Below are 23,201 nucleotides of genomic sequence, written 5' to 3'. Positions count from 1 at the left end.
AGAATTTTTCAGGGGAGTGAGTATGCCTTTCACCCTCAGATCCACCCCGTTTACCTTCAAAACAACAAGATGATGAACATTCATGGGTTTCATTGACCAATGGGTGACATGAGTGTTTCTGTCCATCTTTTATGCAGTTCACGCCCCAAAAGTGGATAATTACCCATACTACAAACTCCACCCACCCAGTTTTTAAGAATTAAATTCTAATACATATTTGTATGCTCGGTAGTGACCGAAAGAACAAGATCACAGATACAAACAATGGAAATGAGCTTCCTCCAAAGGGTGGCTGGCCTCTCCTTTAGAGGTAGGGTGAGGAGTGCAGTCATTCAGGAGGGGCTCAGAGTAGAGCCACCACTCCTCCACATCTGACTTGGATGCCTCCTGGGCGGCTCTTGGGTGAGGTGTTCCGGACATGTCCTATTGGGAGGAGGCCCGGGGCAGACCCAGGACACGGTGGTGAGATTATATCTCTTGGCTGGCCTGGGAAACCTTGGGGTTCCCCCCAGATGAGCTGGAGGAGATGGCCAGGGAAAAAGAGGTCTGGCTTCTCTGCTTAGGCTGTAGCCCCTGCGACCCAGCCCTAGATAAGCTGAAGAGGATGGCTGGATGGATGCATATTTATACATTAGTCAACTTACAAATTAGTAGATGTTTGTTAATTTAGCTCTCCACCCCATAGTCCAAAGTTCCAGCTCCAAAAACCCCACATGGTTTTTTGGAGCTGGAACATTGAGGGTTCAAAATCCCAGATCCCAAAAGTTATCGGGTGATGTCATTGTGTCCATCGTTTATATACAGTATGTATCAAGGCTTACTTGAAGGACTCAAATGCAGGACAACATCAAAAAGTTTAGCAGTTTTTAACTAACCGTTTCATCAAGCAGCAACAGCAAAGCATATTTGCAGGTAAGTATTGCAACAATGATTCAGATTAGGTAAGTAATCTTTAAGGTAAGTCTCTTGCTCAGAAGCTGTGGAGATTCAGAGGAAGGTTTCCAAGATACTCATGTAAGTATTCAGATAGAGGGTAGGTTGCTGCAGTTTACTCTTCTTCAGGACTCAGCCTTCCAGTACCTGAGCCTTTTAGAGCAGGTATGTTATTCAACAAGTGGGGTGAGAGTGGGTCAGGCAGGTTTTTGGGTAAATACAGAGCAGGCTTTCCAGCAGAGACAAGCAGGAAAGTACATGGTCAACAAAGATACAAACAAGAAGAGCAATAAAAAGGCCTGCACTACACTACCACATGAATAAGTTAACAATTGGCAACAAGTGGAGTTGGAAGTCATGTTTAAGTGCTGTGGTGAATGTGGATGAGAAGCACATGTGCTGGCTGGGATTTCCTGAGACCACGCCCATCACTGAAAGAGATTAACCAATCTCCAGCCACCCCCACACTCACACTGGCAGGAAGAGAAGAGAGAGAGAGAGAGCAATCAGAGGCAGAAAAAGCAGGTGCTGCACCTGGAGGGCAGAAGGGACCATAACATATGGTTACACTCTGTGACAGACATTAGGTGAAAAGGTGCAGGTCATGGATATGTAACTATATGTAAGAATAGAATGTAAGTCTTTATACATCCATGTAAAGAATAGACTCTTATAATAGGGGAATCTTTTATATTTTGATCTCCAAGATGATGTTTGTTACTATTATTATTGTTATTGATTTAATTTTTTCTGTTTGCCTTTGCTGGCACAATTTTGTAATGGATTTTGGAAAATAATCCAAGAACTGCCTATAAATATGTAGTCAGGGGAGAATTATTGTTAATTAAAAATAGTGTCGAGAGTTGACACAGACTACCCTAATTACAATGCAGCCTGCTATGGAATTTTTTTGTGAGATTCTGTATCCAATAATAAACTGGAGGTGTGTCACTACCTTGTCATTCTAATTAATAGGTCCTCGGTGAATGATCATCAGCTTGTTAAATCGAGGGGATTTGTTTTGTTTTGTTTTGTTTTTTCCTGTTATATTGTTTTAGAAGTTGAAAAATTTTTCAAAAAATGTTTTGTTTGTATTTTACACTACTGTTACTTGACGAGTCAAGTGCATACTGTTAACACCTTTTCAGAGAGTAAATGTCATTAGAGAAAATCCATTTTTTCCTTGCTTCCTGGGGAGATATCTTGGCTCAGTTCCGTTGAGAAGGTGAAGATGGGGCCTTTTAGTAGGCCAGGTCTATTTTGGATTATGGAAATAGTGAGAACAATGTTCTCCAATTTTTCATCTGACTAACAGATGGAGAGGGGAGACAAGGGGGCAGGGAGAGAGGGAGTGAAACAGGAGGGTTGGGGGTGGAAATAAGAAATAGAGGGCACTGGAGCATATCCAGTATATATAATATTCAGTGGCAAAGAGTTGGTTACAGAGTGGAGGAAAGAGTTTTAGGATCACTGCTATGGGCGTCTCTGCTCAGCTTCAGCACAGTGTGGATGTATGTTCACTGATGGGAAAATACAGGCAGTAGAGCTGACAGGTGAAAGAATCAGTTCACAGAATCCTCACTGTGCCACCTCCTCTTTCTGGTTGTGCAAATACAACTTTTTTAAAGACAGAATACAGTGTCGAGGAGATGTGAGCAAGTGCGTCATATACTGCGGAAATATAGAGTGACCTTCACCGTCACCTTCGAGTCTGCATACACATTGAAATAATGGAGTTGAGAAAGGCTTTTCCAAAAAAACTTGAGTCATCGTCTTTATGCATCAACAAGTTACAGTTTATCAGATTAAATTTTTTAATTGTTAAAAAATCACCAACATTATGAATTACTTTTTAACCCCTTTTGAAATCTAAAAAAATAGGAAAAAAAATCTCCACAGGAGACACAGCCACAGAAATAGTGCAAAATAGATGGCTCCCTCTGAGTCATAAATATTTCAGTGCTGTGATATATTATACTGAGATGCTAGTGTAAGGGACAGAACCCATGCTTTTGTTGCATTAAGATACAAATTGTTCCCATGTATTGAAGCGCACACTTAGGCATGGTTGAGTTCATTCATGACTCTTTCACTGTACGCTTGCTTTGAGTGGATACTGATAAAGAAACACATTCTGAATTGAATAAAAAAGTTACCTATTTAGAGTCAGATTATACGCCATCCCCACAAGAGGACTCATGACACAGTGACAGCTGATGCTACTTAGACTTCCTTTTAATTTAGAGCAAATAACAACAGTGAATCTGCAGCAGCTGTCAGTGATTCAGCAGACGTTCACACCGGTACTCACTTACTCACATAACATATAAAAGTGTAATCATATCTACACTTATCTAAGTGAGACCTGGTGTGAGCAAAAAGATATGAAAAAGGGCTCTGAGTGGAGCCAAATAACTTAACAAATATAACAAAATGTCAGCAGTTCAATATTCACAATAAAATGTACTTAATAAAAATGATTTATCAATAATGTTGACCACAAATCTAGCCACAGGGACTTTTTGGATTTCTTTCACATAAGGTATGCAACCATCTGCCAACCACTTGTCATGAGGGAAAATGAGCATTCCCCGACCAGTGTGAGAGGTTGCAGGAAGTTGATGGCAGTCGCTGGGAAAATGATTACCAGTTTAATGGCATTAAGATTCTACAAACAGTATCCAACTGTGAAACTATTTTCAACAATTTTCCTTCAAAGTACAAGTTGTGCCTTTGAAACATGTTGGCTGCAGCGCTAAGGCACAGCTTTTAGTTTGAAGGTGTACCTTCTCCACTTCCGGTTTGCATTGCACTTTTTCAAGTTTTACTTCAGCTTGGCTAGTAGTTAGTGAGTATTGGCAGACAAATATGAAAATCTGCTTGCAAAAACAACTACCAACCAGTTGGGGAATATACATTTTTCCCTCGCAACGTGTGATGTATATGTGTTTTGTTTCTAAACAAAAGATGCCCAGATTCTTCCAGGGCTTCACACCTTCTGGCCAGTCAGTTAGGTGAGTGGTTGTCTAAAGATTTTGTTCCACAGCAGGACATTTCATAGCTGGATAACATTTTCTGTCAATTTGGACTCTTTATAATTGTCTGTTAAAAATTTTCAACACAGCATATTTCCTCTTTTCAGTACTCCCAAAGCATTTCTTACACTGAATTGTGAAGAAAACAGCACAATTTTTTTCAAAATGTACAAAAAAAACATCTTAAAAAATAAAATCAAAATCAAAACCTTTGTAACAGCACATGAGAGATTTAAAAAAAATGCAATAAAAATCAAAGAGACTGAAAGTGCAAAAGGATTATTTTCCTGAGTAAAATGATGACAAAAGCAAATGTAGTGAGCTAGGAAAAGATTGAGGAAGAAGATGGAGAAAAACGATAATTATGACAGAAGAAGGAAATGGATGGTAACTAATTCAGGAGATAGGGTGTGAGAGAAACATCTGCTCAGCCGCAGCAGAGAACATTTCATTTTGATCCTACGGATGCCTGTATATCTTGGGAGTCTTGTCTTACTGTATGGCCATTCGTGTCAATCACGTTCTGTTTTTAGCTCCTGCACTGTTTTGGATTAAACCACTTGTCTTGAATTCTTGTCTTTTCACAGCTAGAAAAACAAAATATCAGAGGATAATGGCACACTTTTAGGCTGTGTTTACTGGCATTGTAGTGCTATTTCCTGATGGATCCTAGAGATGCAGCCTGTCAGTTACTCTTATTTGTGTGCAGTTAAGCAGCAGAGACTTCAACAGGTTGGATGCAACTGTATGGTTGTACAGTAGTTATTTTTCTGTCTGCAGGGCTTATTCTGCCTTCAACTGTCTGCAGTCAAATTAAACTTTAATGCTGCTAAAGGCCTGAATATAGTCTGTGTATGTACATGTTTTCTGTTTAGTTTTAAATTATTGAAATTATTAGAAAAACCATGATATGATTCAAGATGATGAAATACTGAAAACTCTACACTAAAATTCAACATAAATATCACTAACATTAACATTTTATAATGTGATGCATCTATTACAACAGCAATATGCCTTCAAAAGCCCAATAACTCATATCAGCGTTATGTCATTCTGATTGGTTGTATGCAAGATTCAAAACTGCATCGTCAAACTCTTTTGTCAGCTGTACCAACACACTGCTGGATTCAATTTAATTCAGTTCAATTTTATTTATATAGTGACAAATCATGACAAACAGCCGCCTCAAGGTGCTTTATATTGTAAGGTAAAGACCCTACAATAATTACAGAGAAAACCCAACAGTCAAAACTATGAGCAGCACTTGGCAACAGTGGGAAGGAAAACTCCCTTTTAACAGGAAGAAACCTCCAGTAGAACCAGGCTCAGGGAGGGGCAGTCATCTGCTGAGACCAGTTGGGGATGAGGGGAGAGAGACAGGACAAAACTGTGGAAGAGAGCCAGAGATTAATAATAACTAATAATTAAATGCAGAGTGGGGTATAAACACAGTGGAAAGAGGTGAAGAAACACTCAGTGCATCATGGGAAGCCCCCAGCAGCCCAAGCCACTAAACTAAAAGAGGGTTTAGGGTCACCTGATCCAGCCCTAACTATAAGCTTTATCAGAAAATAAAAATTTTGAGCCTAATTTTTAAAATAGAGAGGGCGTCTGTCTCCCAAAGCCAAACTGGAAGCTGGTTCCACAGAAGAGGGGCCTGAAAGCTGAAGGCTCTGCCTCCCATTCTAGCAATCTGAGAGCAAAGTGCTCTATTTGGGTAATATTATACTATGAGGTCTTTGAGATAAGATGGGGCCTGATTATTCAAGACCTTGTATGTGAGGATTTTAATTCTATTCTGGATTTAACAGGGAGCCAATGAAGAGAAGCCAATATGGGAGAAATCTGCTCTCTCTTTCTAGTCCCTGTCAGTACTCTAGCTGCAGCATTTTGGAGCAAGTGAAGGCTTTTCAAGAAGCTTTTAGTAAAGATTTAAATAGTCCAACCTAAAAATAATTAATGCATGAATTAGCTTTTCAGCATTGCTCTGAGACAGGATGCTTCTAATTCAAATAAAAAAATTGCACAAATGCAAGAAAGCAGTCCTACATATTTGTTTAATATGTGCATTGAAAGACATATCCTGGTCAAAAATTGCTCCAAATTCTTCACAATGTTACTGGAGGCCAAAGTTATGCCACCCAGAATAAGTATCTGGTTAGACACCACGTTTCTAAGGTTTTAAGAAGAAGAAGAAGAAACAGCCTTTATTGTCCCACAGAGGGGAAATTTGGGTGTAACAGCAGCCGCAGTTATTATAAATATAAGTAAAAATATAATAATTCACACTATTAGAAAAGAATATAAATATATATAAAATCAACAAACAAGATTAACCTTAATACTACTAATAATAACACTATATACAATGTACATGATGTGCCTGTGTGTTGAACCTTGACAGGCCGGACTATTTACAGTATATTATATATTATCCTACATTGTGTAGGTTATTGTGGTTTTTGTTGGGAGCAGTGATGATTATAAAGTCTTACAGCTGCTGGGAGGAAGGATCTGCGGTAACGCTCCTTTGTGCATTTAGGATGCAGCAGTCTGTCACTGAAGGAGCTTTCCAGCTCAGCAACAGTTTCATGCATGGGATGGGAGACCTTGTCCATCAGTGATGTTATTTTGGTCAGAGTCCTTCTGTCTCCCACCACCTGCACTGAGTCGAGAGGACATCCTAGGACAGAGCTGGCTTTCCTGATGAGCTTGTCTATCTTCTTCCTCTCAGCTGTAGATAAGCTGCTGCTCCAACATACTGCTGCATAGAAGATGGCTGATGCCACCACAGAGTCATAGAAGGTCTTCAGGAGTGTCCCCTGCACTCCAAAAGACCTCAGCCGTCTCAGCAGGTAGAGTCTGCTCTGACCCTTCCTGTAGCGCGCATCAGTGTTATGAGTCCAGTCCAGTTTATTGTTTAGGTGAACACCCAGGTACTTATAAGAGTCCACTATCTCAATGTCCACTCCCTGGATGTTCACCGGTGTCCGTGTGGTGGGTCTGCGCCTGCGGAAATCCACCACCAGCTCCTTGGTTTTAGCGGCGTTGATCAGGAGGTGGTTCCGCTGGCACCAGTCCACAAAGTCCTGAGTCCACTGTCTGTACTCTGAGTCATCCTCACCTGTGATGAGGCCAACTATGGCAGAGTCATCAGAGAACTTCTGCAGATGGCAGCGTGGGGAGTTGATGGAGAAGTCTGCAGTGTAGAGGGTGAAGAGGAACGGTGCCAGCACAGTTCCCTGTGGGGCCCCCGTACTGCAGACCAGCCTGTCAGAGACACAGCCCTGTGTCCTCACGTACTGTGGGCGGTCAGTGAGGTAGTCCAGTATCCACTCGGAGATGTGGTGGTTCCACTCCTGACAGTTCCAGCTTGTCTCTCAGAAGTCCTGGCTGGATGGTGTTAAAAGCACTGGAGAAATCAAAGAACATGATCCTCACAGTGCTTCCAGGCTTCTCCAGGTGGGGCAGAGCTCGGTGCAGGAGGTAGATGATGGCGTCATCCACCCCGATGCCAGGCCGGTAGGCGAACTGCAGCGGGTCCAACGAAGACGACACCGTGAGGCGTAGATGGTTGAGGACCAGCCTCTCGAGGGTCTTCATTAGATGCGATGTCAGGGCTACCGGCCTGTAGCTGCTAAGATCCTTTGGATGTTTGGTCTTTGGTACCGGTACCACACAGGAGGTCTTCCACAGTTGTGGTACTTTCCCCAGCTTCAAGCTCAGGTTGAACATGTATCCCATGATGCCACACAGCTGATCTGCGCAGCACCTCAGGAGCCTGGAGCTGATGCCGTCTGGACCAGCAGCCTTTCGCACCTTGATTTTACGTAGCTCCTTCCTCACATGATGAGTTGAGAGGGACAAGATGGAGGTGGGGGGTGGGGGTTGTGAGATGGAGTCCTCAGAAGTGAAGGGGGTGGGTGATGGCTGAGAGCTGAGAGGTGTGAGGTCCCAAGAAGAAGAAAGGTTGGCAGTCATTAAAGATGGTGGGGCTGACAGCAGGGGGGACTGGGCTGGGGGAGGGGTGGGTGGCTGGTCAAACCTGTTAAAGAACTGGTTCAGGTTGTTAACCCACTCTAAGTCTCCCACAATCCTAGGGCTTGGTTTGTGGCCTGAGTTTGTAGGGCCGAGTACAATAACTTCCGTTTTAATTCAGAAGCAGGAAATTAGAGGTCACAAGGTTGTGATGGTTTTCTTTCCAGTACATAGTATTTAAAAATGCACAGTACCCTGCTGAGGGTCTGCAGGTTTCTTTTACATGATCATTGAAAAGAAAAGAAACTCATGAAAAGACAAACTCATGTTTCAGGTTTCACGCTTCACTTTGAAAGAAAGAAGCAGACACAGACAATAACCAGAAGGTAAAATACTTCCCGTGTAAGGGAGTCGCACAAGTTTATAAAAATGTGAAGACAAAGAAATTTCAAGCAAGTCACTGATTCTGTGAGCTTCATCAGGCAAGCTGTTCTGAAGTTGAGAGGCCCTGATGGCAAAGCATGGTCACCTTCAGATTTAACTTTGAAAGAGCCAGAAGGACCACAACTGAGGATGGATTCAGTGGTTCTGTGATGTAGCTTTGGGCCAGACCCAGAAAAAAGCTTTAAAAGTGATTAGTAAAAATCTTAAAGTCAATTCTAAATTGTACAGGAAGCCATTGGAGTGAAACCAGGGCTGGAGTGATGTGATGCCATTTGCTAATACATCACAGCAGTCACGACATCAATGAGTTCTTATACTGTATGTAAAGACTACAAACCTTTTTTTCCTTCTCTTATTCAAAACTCACACACACCTGCTGACATTTGGAGGCTGAAACAACAACAACAATAACGTAAGAGAAAAGCAACACAGACTTGTTTGTAAAAATTCTGCAGTAAGATTTAGTATCATTGCTTTAGCAGCGCGAGCTGGTTGCAGAGCAGCTCTATGAAAAAAGGACCTTTTCAAGAGTCAGAGCTGCAAAAGTCAAATTGCAAAAATCAAGGATAAATTTAGAAGTTCAACAAGACAGCAACTAAATTTATTTCATCACTATAACTTGTAGAGTGTTGGCAGCTGTGGCTCAGCTGGTTAACATGTCATGCTTTTTTTTTTTTTTTTCATGACATTATTCTTTGCTGTCATGTTGAAACGATCAGCAGACATGTTACAGTTTAAGGAGTTTTATCAGAAATGTCAGGTTTATCACAAATCTCTGTGACTGACTAGTCAGTTCCTTTAAGAGGCAGTCATGTTCATGTGCATTTTGGATATTACAAATTTGTTTTGAACTGTAAATCAAACAGCTAATAATGTGTTGTTAATGTTACATAAACAAAGTTGTCTCTAACACTGTCGCCAAGTGCTTGCTCATAGGGGGTGGTTTTGATTGTTGGGGTTTTCTATCATTATTGTAGGGTTTTTACCTTACAATATAAATCTCCTTGAGGTGACTGTTGTGATTTGGTGCTTTATAAATAAAATTGAACTGAATTAAATTGAATTAACATGAAGCTGTCTGAAGTTCCAAAATGAAATTGTCATGGTCCTAGCTCTGCAACTGCTTATTTTGTTTTAAAGGGACTTGTATTAGTTAGTTTTGTGGTTCATATTGTTCTCTTTATGTAGTTCCCAGTGGTTTTGACTTTAGTTCTCCCTGTGCTCTGTCCCGAAATGTTCCCTGTCTGTGTGGAGTGTCCTGTGTCTGTTTTCCTCAGTGTATCTGTCTAGTCTTCCTCAGTGTTGTGTCTACTCTGTGTTCTCTGTGTGTTGTGTGTCTCTGTTTCCTCGTCACGCTTCCTGTTTTATTTTGCCACTCTCCTGTTCCCTGTGTGTTGCATTTAGTTTTGCTTCCTTTGCCTTGTTAGTGTCATTTTGTTCAGCTGTGTTCCCCACCTGTTGCCACTTCCCCAATCACTCCCCTGTGTATATATTGTCTCAGTCGTCCCCTTATCTCATGTCGGATTCTTGTTATTGTGTTCTCCTTGTGCTGATCCCCTTCCCAGTTTAAGTTTCCTTACTTTAGTTATCTACCTTGGTTTGTTATTTGTTTGAGTTTCACAATAAAGGCTTTGTTAATTCACCTCTGCCTGTTCCTGAGTCCTTTGGGTCCTCACCTCCATACAGTCTGCTCCCACACACTGTGACAGAAATACTCTCCAATGATATATTGTCTAGCATATAAAGCACCATATGGAAAAGTTAAAAACTTGATTTTAATTGGTTTAATATGAGAAAAAAATCTCCCAGTTGCTCCAACAAATTACCTGCAAGCAGCTATTTTGTTGCAGAGGCACTTTGCATTGATTGACAGGTTAGGTTTTTCCCCGTCTCAAAAAAGTAGAAAACATTAGGATTAGTTTTTCTTTTCTTCTTCTTTTCTTTAAGGAATTTTGACTTTTCGTGCAGTGGGCTAAAGCAAGTTCTTCACATAAATGAAAACCCTGAGACACCCCATGTCTCTCAGGGGTTTAAGCCTAGTGCTGAGATTCTAATTGGTCCCTGTCTAGCTCTTTCTGCCAACATTAGTGTGTGTGGGATGCTCCTTCACAATGGATTTAGAGGAAGTCAGCACTCATGATGACGCTGCTTTCAGGTAGACAGACAGACAGTTCATGTGGGGGAGGAAAGTGAAAAGAGAAGTAGTGAAAATTGGCACAGATGTGAGCTGTGATTGCAGTGGAGTATGACTCTCATTGTAAGAGTGCAGATGCTAAAAGTGGGCCTTTATGTGTATTTTTTTTTTTTTTTTTTAAAGTAAGGATCTTTCTAAAGCAGCAGAGACGTACTGGCGGTAACACCTGACTGAAAGTCAAATTGAAGCTGCAAATATAAATAACTGTTTTCTGTCAGATTAATTTAGTGTGTAGTTCTGTTTGTATTTGAGGTCACTTTGAGATGACGTGTTGACCCCCCCACACACACACACACACATTAAATTCCAGTGAAATATATTTATATTCGTGGTTGTAATGTAACAAAATATGAAAAAGTTCAAAGGGTATGAATACTTTTGTAAGCCACTGTATATAAAGCCAACCACATTCTATCTTGCAATACCGTTTCTTTAGAAAGAAATTGTTCTACCACTGAATTTTGCTCAGTACCTTAAATGGCATCCTTATATCTCGATTGGGGTTGGTACTCATGGTTAGGGCAAGAACTTTAAGTTTCAAGTATGAAGCATCTTAAAGCTGTTATAATGTTCTTGCACATAAATGTAAACTCATAAAATGGGTTTCCTCATTTGTGTGACAATTTAGGTCTGAGCTCTATTTTATATTCCTGGTTTCCTGCATCTCATGTCACCATTGATTACCCCACTAGATGGCCCTGGACCCTCTACCTGGTTCTATTCACATGACTTCCACTCCCATCTCCCCTGTTCCTGGTCTATCGATCACCCTCAGTGTATTTATACCGACCCTTTTGCAGTTGTTCTTTATCAGTTTGCTCTTTACTCTCATAGACATTTGTTTTGTTGTTGTTGGGGTTTTTTTGTTTTTTTGTTGTTGTTTTTTTTTGTTTTTGTTTTTGTTTTGTTTTCTGTTTTGTTGTGGGGGGGGGGGGTTGTTTTTTGCTCTTTCTGTAGCTTTTCTCCTCCCTAGTTTCTTAGTACCTGCTGTTTCCCAGTGATTAATGTGAAAACAAGGAACCACAAAGTGTTGCTCACTTCCTTGGATGTTATGGACAGGTTTATTTCTTGTCTTTGTGTCCCTTCTTTCTTGGTATCTTGGTTCTTTCTTGTATTTTTATAGTCCTTTGTTTGTTGGCACTCTGTCCTGTTTTCCTGTCACATCAGCAAACAGGAAAAGCAGTCACACAAAGCTGGTTACCGACTTGTTAAGTTGATCCAGGGTTTCCTCTGTGCGTTTACACAAAAGACAGCATCTGACCGATCACAGTTATTGATAAGTGCACTGGTGCACACCAGCATGGCTGATTTTACAAAGGAAGATAAAACTATAATATTATAGAAAATATGAATAGACTAAAGACATAATGCAGAACCCCACCCCCCCCAAAAAAACACTGCTGCGGCAGACAGATTAACACCATATGTGTGTATAAGAGGCATGTGTGCTTTACATATTAGGTCAGGAAAATACCTACTATATCAATAAAGTTCAGCATATTTTAAGCCAGGAAAGAATACTGGCTGATTAAGTCATCAGACTTATCCAAAACACTGATCTATCATTAAGACATGGGAGAATCTGATAAATTATAATAAAGTATTCCATGAAATTAATGTGGTGTTTAATATCTGAGAGGAAAAAATAAATATACAAATAGAATGCAAATGTAGTCTTAATGTCATTGTCCAGGGTCAGTTAGCCAGCGTTTTTGAGCAGGCAGTTCAGTAGGTGATATTATCTTGCAGTTCACGTTTCCATGAGAATTAATGCCATGTCCAAATTTACAACAGCAGTGTGTTACACGGTGAGGCATACAAGAGAGCTAAATGCTGAAATCTCACACTGTGTAGGTGGCTTAAAACAACACCAGTTCTCCTGTGTTGTTTGAAGCACCTTGGAGACCTTCTCTGTGGATTGTCTCAATGTCTTCTGTCTCATCACAAGCAAGCACATTAAGATGGACTCTGTTGCACAACTCTGTCATCTTTTCACCGAAGATACTGCAGTTTCTGACTCTAGCTGTTTGGGGGATTTATGCACTATACAATGAATATGGGGACTGATTAGATGCCCCTTAATGGTACTGCCTGATGGATAACTATATAAACATCTGAAGTTCTTTAAACATTTGCGCGGCATTCTACTGGGCCTTCAGTAATGTAGTTTATACTATCATATAGGCTATAACATGATATAACACACTAAATGCAGACCACAGTTGACCTCAAATGATGGCGTTGACCAGAGGTAGTGTGCTTTTTGTTTAAGTCCCGGAGCGCACTGGTCATGCACATGATTATTTGTGTTATCTGAGTCTAAGGCTATTTTACCTCAGTGGCAATTTTACATACATTATCCAATTATAACTGAGCAAAAGTGATTAAAAGTTAGACTTCATTTAAGAACATATGAAGTTCTCTGCCTGACCATCTTTATCAGTTCGTACATCCTGCTCGCGGTTCTCTCCTTCCTGGATGTGTCTTCTCTCTCTCTTTTCATCCTTTCCTGTGGGACAGTTGCACTCTCTCTAACTTTGATACCATCTCTCTCTCCTTCATGATTCTCTGGTGAATTTTGAAGTCTCCTGCTTTTCACAGAGTTAATGTCAGAGTTACAGAAATTCCTGACACTCAGGTGGAGTGCAGGATTCATCCAGAGGAGAGATGCTTTATTACAAACTATTCTACAGTGTACATCTGAAATCTGTGTTACACCTGACCTATAGGATGTGCAGAACAGAAAACATTGTATAGCATCAGGTCCTGACCCATCCATGTATTAAAGTTATGCAATAACTGTGTCACATGCAGAAATGTGCACATTGCTGTCGTTTTCTTTCTCTGTTAGTGTTGGGTACATATTAAAGTCGTTATTATGTACTGAAAGACTTTTCAGTCCCATTAACTGTAGAATATTTAAGATATTTCAGTATTGTATATTATCTCTGTATATTTGCAATTTGTATACTTGTATATTGTCTTATAGTTTTTATACTTATTTGTTTTTTTCTGTACGCACGAAGTACCGCAGCAATTTCCTAAGGCTGTGAACCTGTTCACCCATATGGCAATAAAAACCTTCTGATTCTGATTCTGATTCTGATTCTGATACACGAGCCTTGTATTGTGGTTCTTCTGATTACACAGATTGACACAGATTCCTGTATGGAATTTCTATGGCCTCCATAGCTGTGGATGTGAGCGTGTGGTTCTCTGGCTCCCTGTGTTATAATACGACCTTTCTCGTGGCCTCTCCAGCTCCTGTAATCCCAAGGTGGATTAAGAAAATGGATAGATGATCTGCACTTGTCAGTACCAGGGTTATTATAGTTAACGAAAACGAACGAAATAACAAAAACTGAAATTGAAAAAACATTGTCGTTAACTGAAATAAATAAAAACTACAATTAAAAGGAAAAAAACGATAACTAACTAAAACTGTACTGTGAGTTTAAAAAACTAACTAAAACTAACTGAAATTATTGTGGATTGATCATTTTTCCGCTCTCCGAGTTTAAGCTGGGAGCGCCGTCGGGCAGCTGTGTGCGTGCGTGTGCACGAGAAAGCGGCAGAGTCGCTCTGAACCGACCGGGTTCAGAGCGGGTCCACGCTGCCGCAACGCTGTGATTAACCTGTTCAGTTCTTGTGCGTTTCCGTCTACTTTATCAGTGAGAGAATAACAATCAGGAATAATAATCAAAGCATCAGTATAAGGACTCACAAATGTCAGCAAATTCCTGGAGGGAGACTGCTGTCGCAATGGACGTGAGGAAATGAAGGAAGTGGAAAAACAGGGACAAATATGTTTGCAGCCAAAAAACTGAGCACAAAGAGCGAGGACCAAAAAAGTCCCAGCTGGCACCGCAGCACACGACCACAAGGTAATTAACACACACAACACACACAGCTAGACAAGCATAAATGCGGACATGATCGAGGTCGGACACTTCTGTAGGTTGTGTACAGAGGCTGCAAAGACCCTGCAAGCCTAATCAGCGAGCATCTAACCAAGCTAGCTCCAAAACAGAAGAAGCTTCGGGTGGTGAGAACATCAGGATGCAGCTGGATTTGACCTTTGACTCCTTCAAAGAGTTTGTTGTTGTCAAACACCACATGTAGGTGTTGTTAATCTACTGCACTGACACTGGAGTTTATTGGGAATTTATTGAGTTTGGGAGTTCATATTTTTCTTTGTTTCTCCCTGTTGATGTTTATGTGTGTCCTAATTATTACACATTTAGCATGTAGTGCTGCTGTCTTGTGAACTGTTGGTTGTTGAATGTATTTCTTTATGGTATCTTGAGTTTTTATTACACAATAGTCACTTTTGCGCATTGAATCTTGCACCTGACAAAGTATGAAAATACTAAAACTAATACTGAAACTAACCAAACTAAACTAAAACTAAGCATTAAACCTAAAATATAAACGAGCAAAACCACTCTGAAAACTAATTAAAACTAACTGAATTAGAGAAACAAAAGTAAAAACTTACTGAAATTAAACGATAATGTAAAATCCAAAACTATTATAACCCTGGTCAGTACTTCAACTGAGCCACAAATGTCCAAAGGACCTCAAATTGGCCTCAAATATGTCACTCTCTGAGGTGAGCCAAGCTTCCAAACATACAGTATTCACATCCTTATTCACTGTGCAGATCATGTAAGAACTGTAGCTTCCAGCTCAACATATGTTATATTTGTTTCTTTTTGAAAAGCAGTCTGTAAAAACTATAGTTTAACCATAGCCAGGTTTGTGTCATTTCTGGAGTTCATCGGATCAAAGTGTATCTGTATGTATGTCACTGATTGATTTTAGAAAGCAGAGTGGGTCCCCGAGCAAGTGGTAGTTTTGTTTCGGCAACATGCTGCAAGGCAAATCCAATCAATTTCCATGCCACAGTGAACAAGAGGAGCTGTGGAAATAGCTGTTTTTCTATTCTACACATCACATCATCATCACATCACATGACCATGTGTTGATTTAACTCTCTTTCATCTTTCACATATTGCAATCAAAGCGGTTTCATGGAGCCTAATGAAACACAGATGGTAATCTTGGTTGATAATTTAGATGAAAAAACAAAAAAAAACAGCATATGTCGCACAAGTTATTGATTTATATGAAACGGGGGCCATTTGTTATTGGAAAAGGCTTTAATCTCAGCAAATTCCCCACATGCAAGAAATGATAGTGTTGATTCAGGCTGCATATTTGCTGTGTGTTACATTACAAGATCCATCCATAAGCAAATTGTGTAGCAAACAGTCTCCTCAGCAGACCTCCAAGATCCATTTTTTTTAAGATGCAGCTTTAAAACAGACCTTCATCTTTGCCATAACAACATTCCCAATGTGTTCTGTGCTACATCTTTCACTCCATCCATTATTCCCTAATCTTGAGTTAATTTCTCTTGTTGTTGTGCTAGAAAACTGTATACTACAGATACTCAAGTCTATGCTCTTCACAGCTCTAAAGTCTTCTTTATTGTAGCATTAAAACTTTTCCTTCTAAACATGATGTCAATGTTATCCACATTATTTACAGTGAACGTGACTGAAATATGTCACATGAACTCAACACGTGGCTGCTTTAAGTGCCAGGGTCCACAGTCGAATCAATTAAATCCATAACTATAGACTGCATTTTCAGTTTGATTATAGGTATTAAAACACCTGTTGCAGAGTTTTTAGATTCAGCAAATAGAAAAATGTGATTTTCAAAATTGCAAATCATGAAGCTCTACATGTGCTGTCATTCTCAGTCCCTAAAAGTTGGCAAATTAGAAAGTATTTTACCACCTGGCCATCAATTTAAGCAAAAAGTATTTCAGAATCCATGTCGATGCCCTTCAGTAAAACTCTACAGGTGTTTTTTGTTTTGTTTTAGCTCCAGTAAAATGTGCACAGTCAATGTTCCAGTCTTTCTGCTTGCAATGAGTGTACCTTCTTTGCAAGATCATCCCATTTGCTTCATTTGTACTGACAGTTCAACTTAATGTGAGGATTAGCAATGATGATTAAATTGTGCTCTTGTCCTTTTGAAATATGTCACTATTTGTGCCACATTCATCATCTATCTGGCTTGCAGTCTGCAGCCTCAGGGTATGTTTTTGAGTTCAGAATTTTTGCTCAATTGCTAATATAATGGTGTGTGCCCTTTCTGGTTTTACTCAGTTAAACTCAACCCATAACAGGCATTGTACATATATCTGCACATCGATTGTGCAGAGGTATCTTTCTGAAAATTATCTGACCTATTAAAGTGAATTAATAAATCATTAAAATGAAAAGGCAATACATATTTGAAGAAGCTTCTTCCCCGAGCAAGACACAAGCGAAGACAAAGAACATTGTGTGTGTTGGCGCAAGAGAATAAATATTCTGAATGTTAATTCCATATTTTATCTCATGATAATACTTCGGGCACAGAAATGTTTCTTGCTTAAATCCATCTTTTCCTCACTGATGCATCAAATTATTCAAAAGGCCAGCTTGTTAGCATTTTACACCCTTGTATGTCTGCAGAAGCATTTTCAAATAAATTAAATCCAGCTCAGTCTGGAGGCATTTGAATGGATCAAAGGGTGTATCTACATCTACACATGTACCTTCATCTGAAGTTCATGTGCAACTGTGGCTTTAAAAAAAAAAAACATTAAAAAAAAGGAGATAATTTGCTGAACGGGGTCTGTTTGGGTCTGTTTTAATGTTTCATTCTCTCTGCTGCATTTTTTTTTCATTTTCTTCTTTATTCAAATTGTAGTTAAATGACTTCTCTCATGACTTCCAAATGTATTATGAGATGCAGGCACTAATCAGTGTTGATGATAAATTGTAATGTCAACCACTTAATATGCTGATATATTCCCAAAATGCCCTGGGATAATAGAGTGAGCCTTGTGTGTTCTTATCAAAGATTGCTAGAAAAGTTGCATTAATTAACAGCAATAAATCTGGCTCTTAACTTTGATAATGACCTTGCTCTCCTTGTCTCACAAGGATCTTTGATTCCAGTATGTTTTCTGACTGTGTACCAGCTCAGGTATAACGGGATTACAAAAACATCCCATTATACCCATATATAAATCACTCTTATAAGAAAACTTGATTAATTCAGTTACAAAAGCATCACGTAGTGTCACAAGTTTGTGGACAATAGCTTTGGACAACAGGATATCTCTTTAATGAAATCATAGCATTCAGTTAAGTTGGCAGTTCAGCCTTTCAAAAGAAAAAAATGTAAAACATGTTTAATGTCTTTGAATCATGAATGTGTTTGCTAAATTTCTCAAAATTATTAATAGGTCTGATACATCTGTGCAAGCAGGTCTGATGGTGATCAGAGGAAACATAAGTATGATTAAGCAAAATCAATGGACTTATTATACATTCATTTACTCAAGGTACAACAGGCTGGCTGAAATTTCTAGGCCTTCATTTTGCCAGAAAACAAAGAAACGGTCAATCAGGATGTCAGAATGATTCATAATTTACTGACATTTCTTTCATGATTTTATTTCTGCTTTATTAGGTGAGCTTTTGCACCTCAACCAAATGTAAAATCTTGTTTTGTTTTCTTTTTATTTCTGTATGGCTCTATTGAGTTTCACTTTATTGGGTGAACCTTTTGCACCTTGGTATGCCTTTTTGGCCATTTTATTTTATTAAAATATCAGGAAGAATAAATGCAAAGAAATGTACTGAAGCCAAAACACTCTAATCTCAAAAGAGTGAATGCTTACTTGATCTTAAAAATAAGATCAAGTAACAATCAACAGAAAGTCAAGTAAAGTAAAATAAAAATCATGCTAAAAATCATGTTACTTTACTTGACTTTCTAATTAGGTTAGGGGCAATAAGGCCTCCATCACACATGCCTAGAGACTGGTCAGTGACCTGGGAAAAATGCATTTTCCCCAACCAGTTGGTGAGTGGTTGCTGGCTGTCACTGGATGAAATCAGTTGCAAAGAGGGTGCTCACATGCCATGGTCGTCCCTAGTTTGCACTGAAGACGTTAACTTGTCTGCAAATAGCTGCTAACTAACCACCGAACTGTAGTGACACTAAAAAGGTGCAATGTCATGGCCGGGGAGGAAACGGGTGAGGAAGGGCAAAAACGAAGGACTCCAGAGGTAAACATAACATAAAGGAGGTTTATTAAGGCTCGGAGGAGAATGAACACCAAAATCCAACGGAGGGGTGACGAAGGGAAAACACAAGGAACACTGGAACATGCGGGCACAAAACATCAACGACGCGACAAGGAACACATGGAAACTGAGGGCTTAAATACACACTGGGTAATCAGGGCAAGAGGAAACAGCAGGGAACAACAGGTGAGGCAAATGAAACTAATTACACAGGGGAAGCAAAGCTGAACACAAAGCACAGGAAAACCAGACTGTCAAAATAAACAGGAAGTGACAAACCAAGGAACATACTGACTAAACACGGGGAACAGGCACAGACTCAGGACAGAGACGCAGCCATATCCCAACACTAGGAAACACAAGACATCAACCTACTGGGAGGACACACTCAGGAAATAAACTAACACAAAACGCTGGGCCAACGGCCCAGGACATGACAGTACCCCCCCCTCAAAGCCGGCTCCCGACGGCCAAAACAAGAAACAAAACCAGACCAGGGCGGGAGGCAGGGCACCAGGAAGGAGGGCCCGAAACAAAAACAGACAGGGAGCAAACAAAGCCAGGAACAAACCCAAAAACACAAGGAAGCACTGGAGCAAGGGTAGAGCACGAGGGCAAAAAACAATAAGCAAAAGGAACCGAACAAAGAAAAGCAATGGCACAAGCTGAATACAGTCCAAAAACCAGAGCAAAAACACGGGGATGAGAAAACAAAAAAAACAACCGGATGAAACAAAAGCGACGGCACAAGGCCGGAGAGCTCCAATGTCCAAAACAGGGGGTCGAAACAAGGAACAGTCCAGGAGCTATGACAAAACAAAAACAGCAGGGGAAAAAACAGTCCACAGTTCAGGGGAGTCAGTGGGAAATCCAAAACAAAAAACACACAGTTCAGGAGGCCGCAGAGGCCAAGGGGCCACAAAGCAAAGTCCCAACGAGGGAGGCCGACCGCGCTCCCAGCGGCGGCGGCGACGAGGACGAGGAGGAATCACTGGAGGCCGACCGCGCTCCCAGCGGCGGCGGCGACGACGAGGAGGAGTCACTGGAGGCCGACCACGCTCCCAGCGGCGGCGGCGACGGGGAGCAGGCACCGGAGGCCGACCGTGCTCCCAGCGGCGGTGGCGGAGACGAGGAGAAGACACTGGAGGCCAACTGCGCTCCCAGCGGCGGCGGTGGAGACGAGGAGAAGACACCGGAGGCCAACCGCGCCCCCAGCGGCGGCGGCGGAGACGAGGAGAAGACACTGGAGGCCAACCGCGCTCCCAGCGGCGGCGGCGACGACGACAACGACTCACCAGAGCCGCAACATGCCCGGACTCCCCTGAGCCCAGGGCGGTCAAGGACACAGGAAACTCGGAAGGTCCGAACCGAGCGGGACCCCCTGGCGGCTCGGACTGAGCGGGACCCCCTGGCGGCTCGGACTGAGCAGGACTCTCCGGATGCTCGAACACTGGATGCGCAGGCTGGGGCTGCTTTGCAAGGCATAGTGCGGGTGAGTCTGATGGTGAGGATGATGGCGACATGGGAGTTAACTGGGACTCTGACTCAGAGACCAGAGACTCAACAGCAGTCGACGGGAGAGACCGGGGCTGAGACAAAGAAGCTGAGTGCGTGGGAGCTGACACTGGGGAAGCTGAGTGCGTGGGAGCTGACACTGGGGAAGCTGAGTGCGTGGGAGCAGACACTGGGAAGCTGAGTGCGTGGGAGCAGACACTGGGGAAGCTGAGTGCGTGGGAGCAGACACTGGGGAAGCTGAGTGCGTGGGAGCAGACACTGGGGAAGCTGAGTGCGTGGGAGCAGACACTGGGGAAGCTGAGTGCGTGGGAGCAGACACTGGGGAAGCTGAGTGCGTGGGAGCAGACACTGGGGAAGCTGAGTGCGTGGGAGCAGACACTGGGGAAGCTGAGTGCGTGGAAGCAGGCCGGGAGACGACTGGCTGCGTGGAAGCAGGCCGGGAGACGACTGGCTGCGTGGAAGCAGGCCGGGAGACGACTGGCTGCGTGGAAGCAGGCCGGGAGACGACTGGCTGCGTGGAAGCAGGCCGGGAGACGACTGGCTGCGTGGAAGCAGGCCGGGAGACGACTGGCTGCGTGGAAGCAGGCCGGGAGCTAGAGAGGGCAGGAGCTGAGGGAACTGACTGAGAGAGCACTGAAACTGCTGACACTGGGGACCAAGGAAGAGCTACTGGAGCTAGAGCTGACTGAGGGCGAGGGAGAGCGACTGAAGCTAGAGCTGACTGAGGGCGAGGGAGAGCGACTGGAGCTAGAGCTGACTGAGGGCGAGGGAGAGCGACTGGAGCTAGAGCTGACTGAGGGCGAGAGAGAGCCGACTGCGTGGAGACTGACTGAGAGCTAGGGAGAGCTAAGGCTGAGGGAGCTGAAGCGGGGAGAGCTGGCACTGGGGAAGTTGAAGCGGGGAGAGCTACAGAGGCTGACTGAGACTGAGCGGAGGCCGGAACTACAAGAACTGACTGAGACTGGGAGGTGGCTGGAGCTACAGCTGGCTGAGACTGGGAGGTGGCTGGAGCTACAGCTGGCTGAGACTGGGAGGTGGCTGGAGCTACAGCTGACTGAGACTGGGAGGTGGCTGGAGCTACAGCTGACTGAGACTGGGAGGTGGCTGGAGCTACAGCTGACTGAGACTGGGAGGTGGCTGGAGCTACAGCTGACTGAGAGACAGGCTGAAGAGGCACTGTAGACGACACTGAAAACTGCTGTGAAGGCTTGGACCTGGCTGCCCCCACCCGCGGAACAGGAAAGGGCGCAGAGGTCAGCCCGTCCGTGGCTGCCTCCCCCCGCGGAACAGGAACGGGCGCAGAGGTCAGCCCGTCCGTGGCTGCCTCCCCCCCGCGGAACAGGAACGGGCGCAGAGGTCAGCCCGTCCGTGGCTGCCTCCCCCCGCGGAACAGGAACGAGCGCAGAGAGCTTCACAGAGGCTAGCGGAACCTGGGGCTCCTGGAGACGAGCTGGCATCACAGCAGACAGGGGCGAGAGCGACCGGGGGGGGAGCGTGACGATGCCGGGTGCGCTGCTTCCTCCGCTTTCTGTTGGAGTGGGAGGCACGATTCTCGGCATCCAGGATGTCGACCAGCAGAGGTGAATCGACGATTTCCACATCAGCCGGCAGCCAAGAGAGGTCCGGGTAGGCAGCGGGCTGTGCGCGAAATGGTGACAAAGACGAGGACAAGGTGGGAGAGGTGAGTAGGATGGACGAAGGCGGGTCCTGGGAGCGAGGCAGTGCCTGTGGCGGTGGGCTGCAGGGGAGTGGAGGAGACAATGGGGATGAGAGGTCTGGCCGCAGGAGAGGTGCACTGGCGATGGCTTGAAGAAAAAAATTTGAATCCCTGCACTGGACTGGGCGGCCAATATTATGCAGGTCATATTGCAGGTTTTTCCGAAGCATGATTACTGAATGAGCAAGTGAGGCAGTGTCAGGATGGGTGAGGAGCCAAGTAGAGGAAGAGATCAGTCCACAGCAAAAAGCTAACTGCATTAGCCGGTTGTGTTCGTTTGTGGCATGAATAATTTTCCTGGCCAAATCCTTGAGCTCCAGGATCTTCTCTTCTTGCTCAGGGGGGCCCCTTGTGTCCGCGGGGTCCATAGTATGGTCGCGTCGTTCTGTCATGGCCGGGGAGGAAACGGGTGAGGAAGGGCAAAAACGAAGGACTCCAGAGGTAAACATAACATAAAGGAGGTTTATTAAGGCTCGGAGGAGAATGAACACCAAAATCCAACGGAGGGGTGACGAAGGGAAAACACAAGGAACACTGGAACATGCGGGCACAAAACATCAACGATGCGACAAGGAACACATGGAAACTGAGGGCTTAAATACACACTGGGTAATCAGGGCAAGAGGAAACAGCAGGGAACAACAGGTGAGGCAAATGAAACTAATTACACAGGGGAAGCAAAGCTGAACACAAAGCACAGGAAAACCAGACTGTCAAAATAAACAGGAAGTGACAAACCAAGGAACATACTGACTAAACACGGGGAACAGGCACAGACTCAGGACAGAGACGCAGACATATCACAACACTAGGAAACACAAGACATCAACCTACTGGGAGGACACACTCAGGAAATAAACTAACACAAAACGCTGGGCCAACGGCCCAGGACATGACATGCAATGCAAATGCATGGAGACCGGTTGCATTCACAGTAAAAGTTGTACCATTGACACGTGTCAGTGGTACAACAGCTTTTACTTTGAAGAATGATTTCCATTTCCAGTTACCTTATAACAGTGTCACAACCTCTCAGTACTTGGCGAGTGTTTGCAGCCAAGTCAGTGTCTTCCACACTATGGAATCCATACAAACCAATTGCCAACTGGTTGAGGAATACACCTTTTTTCCCTAGCGGCTGGCAGTTACCATGCGAGCGCTGATCAGTCTTTAAGCCTGCACGATTGAGGCTTAAGCTATCAATTTCACAGCGACTGCCAGCA

At 43.0% G+C, this 23,201-nt stretch overlaps 1 protein-coding gene across 1 annotated transcript in view; it reads right to left on the bottom strand.

The window, feature by feature from the left end:
- LOC115791951 (polypeptide N-acetylgalactosaminyltransferase 10-like) overlaps window positions 1-22,346 on the bottom strand; it is a 104,547-nt gene extending 82,201 nt beyond the window's left edge. The window contains exons 1-2 of the mRNA XM_030746259.1: window positions 22,234-22,346; window positions 21,729-21,999 (exon numbers count right to left, since the gene is read on the bottom strand). Of these exons, the coding sequence (XP_030602119.1) occupies window positions 21,729-21,999; window positions 22,234-22,346 (384 nt within the window). The remainder of the gene's footprint in view (window positions 1-21,728; window positions 22,000-22,233) is intronic.
- Window positions 22,347-23,201: the final 855 nt, after the last annotated feature.

The sequence above is a fragment of the Archocentrus centrarchus genome, chromosome 14, assembly GCF_007364275.1.
Source record: "Archocentrus centrarchus isolate MPI-CPG fArcCen1 chromosome 14, fArcCen1, whole genome shotgun sequence".
NCBI classification, from domain to species: domain Eukaryota; kingdom Metazoa; phylum Chordata; class Actinopteri; order Cichliformes; family Cichlidae; genus Archocentrus; species Archocentrus centrarchus.
Note: the sequence above shows the minus strand (reverse complement) of the source record. Positions and strands in the feature narration are given on the sequence as shown.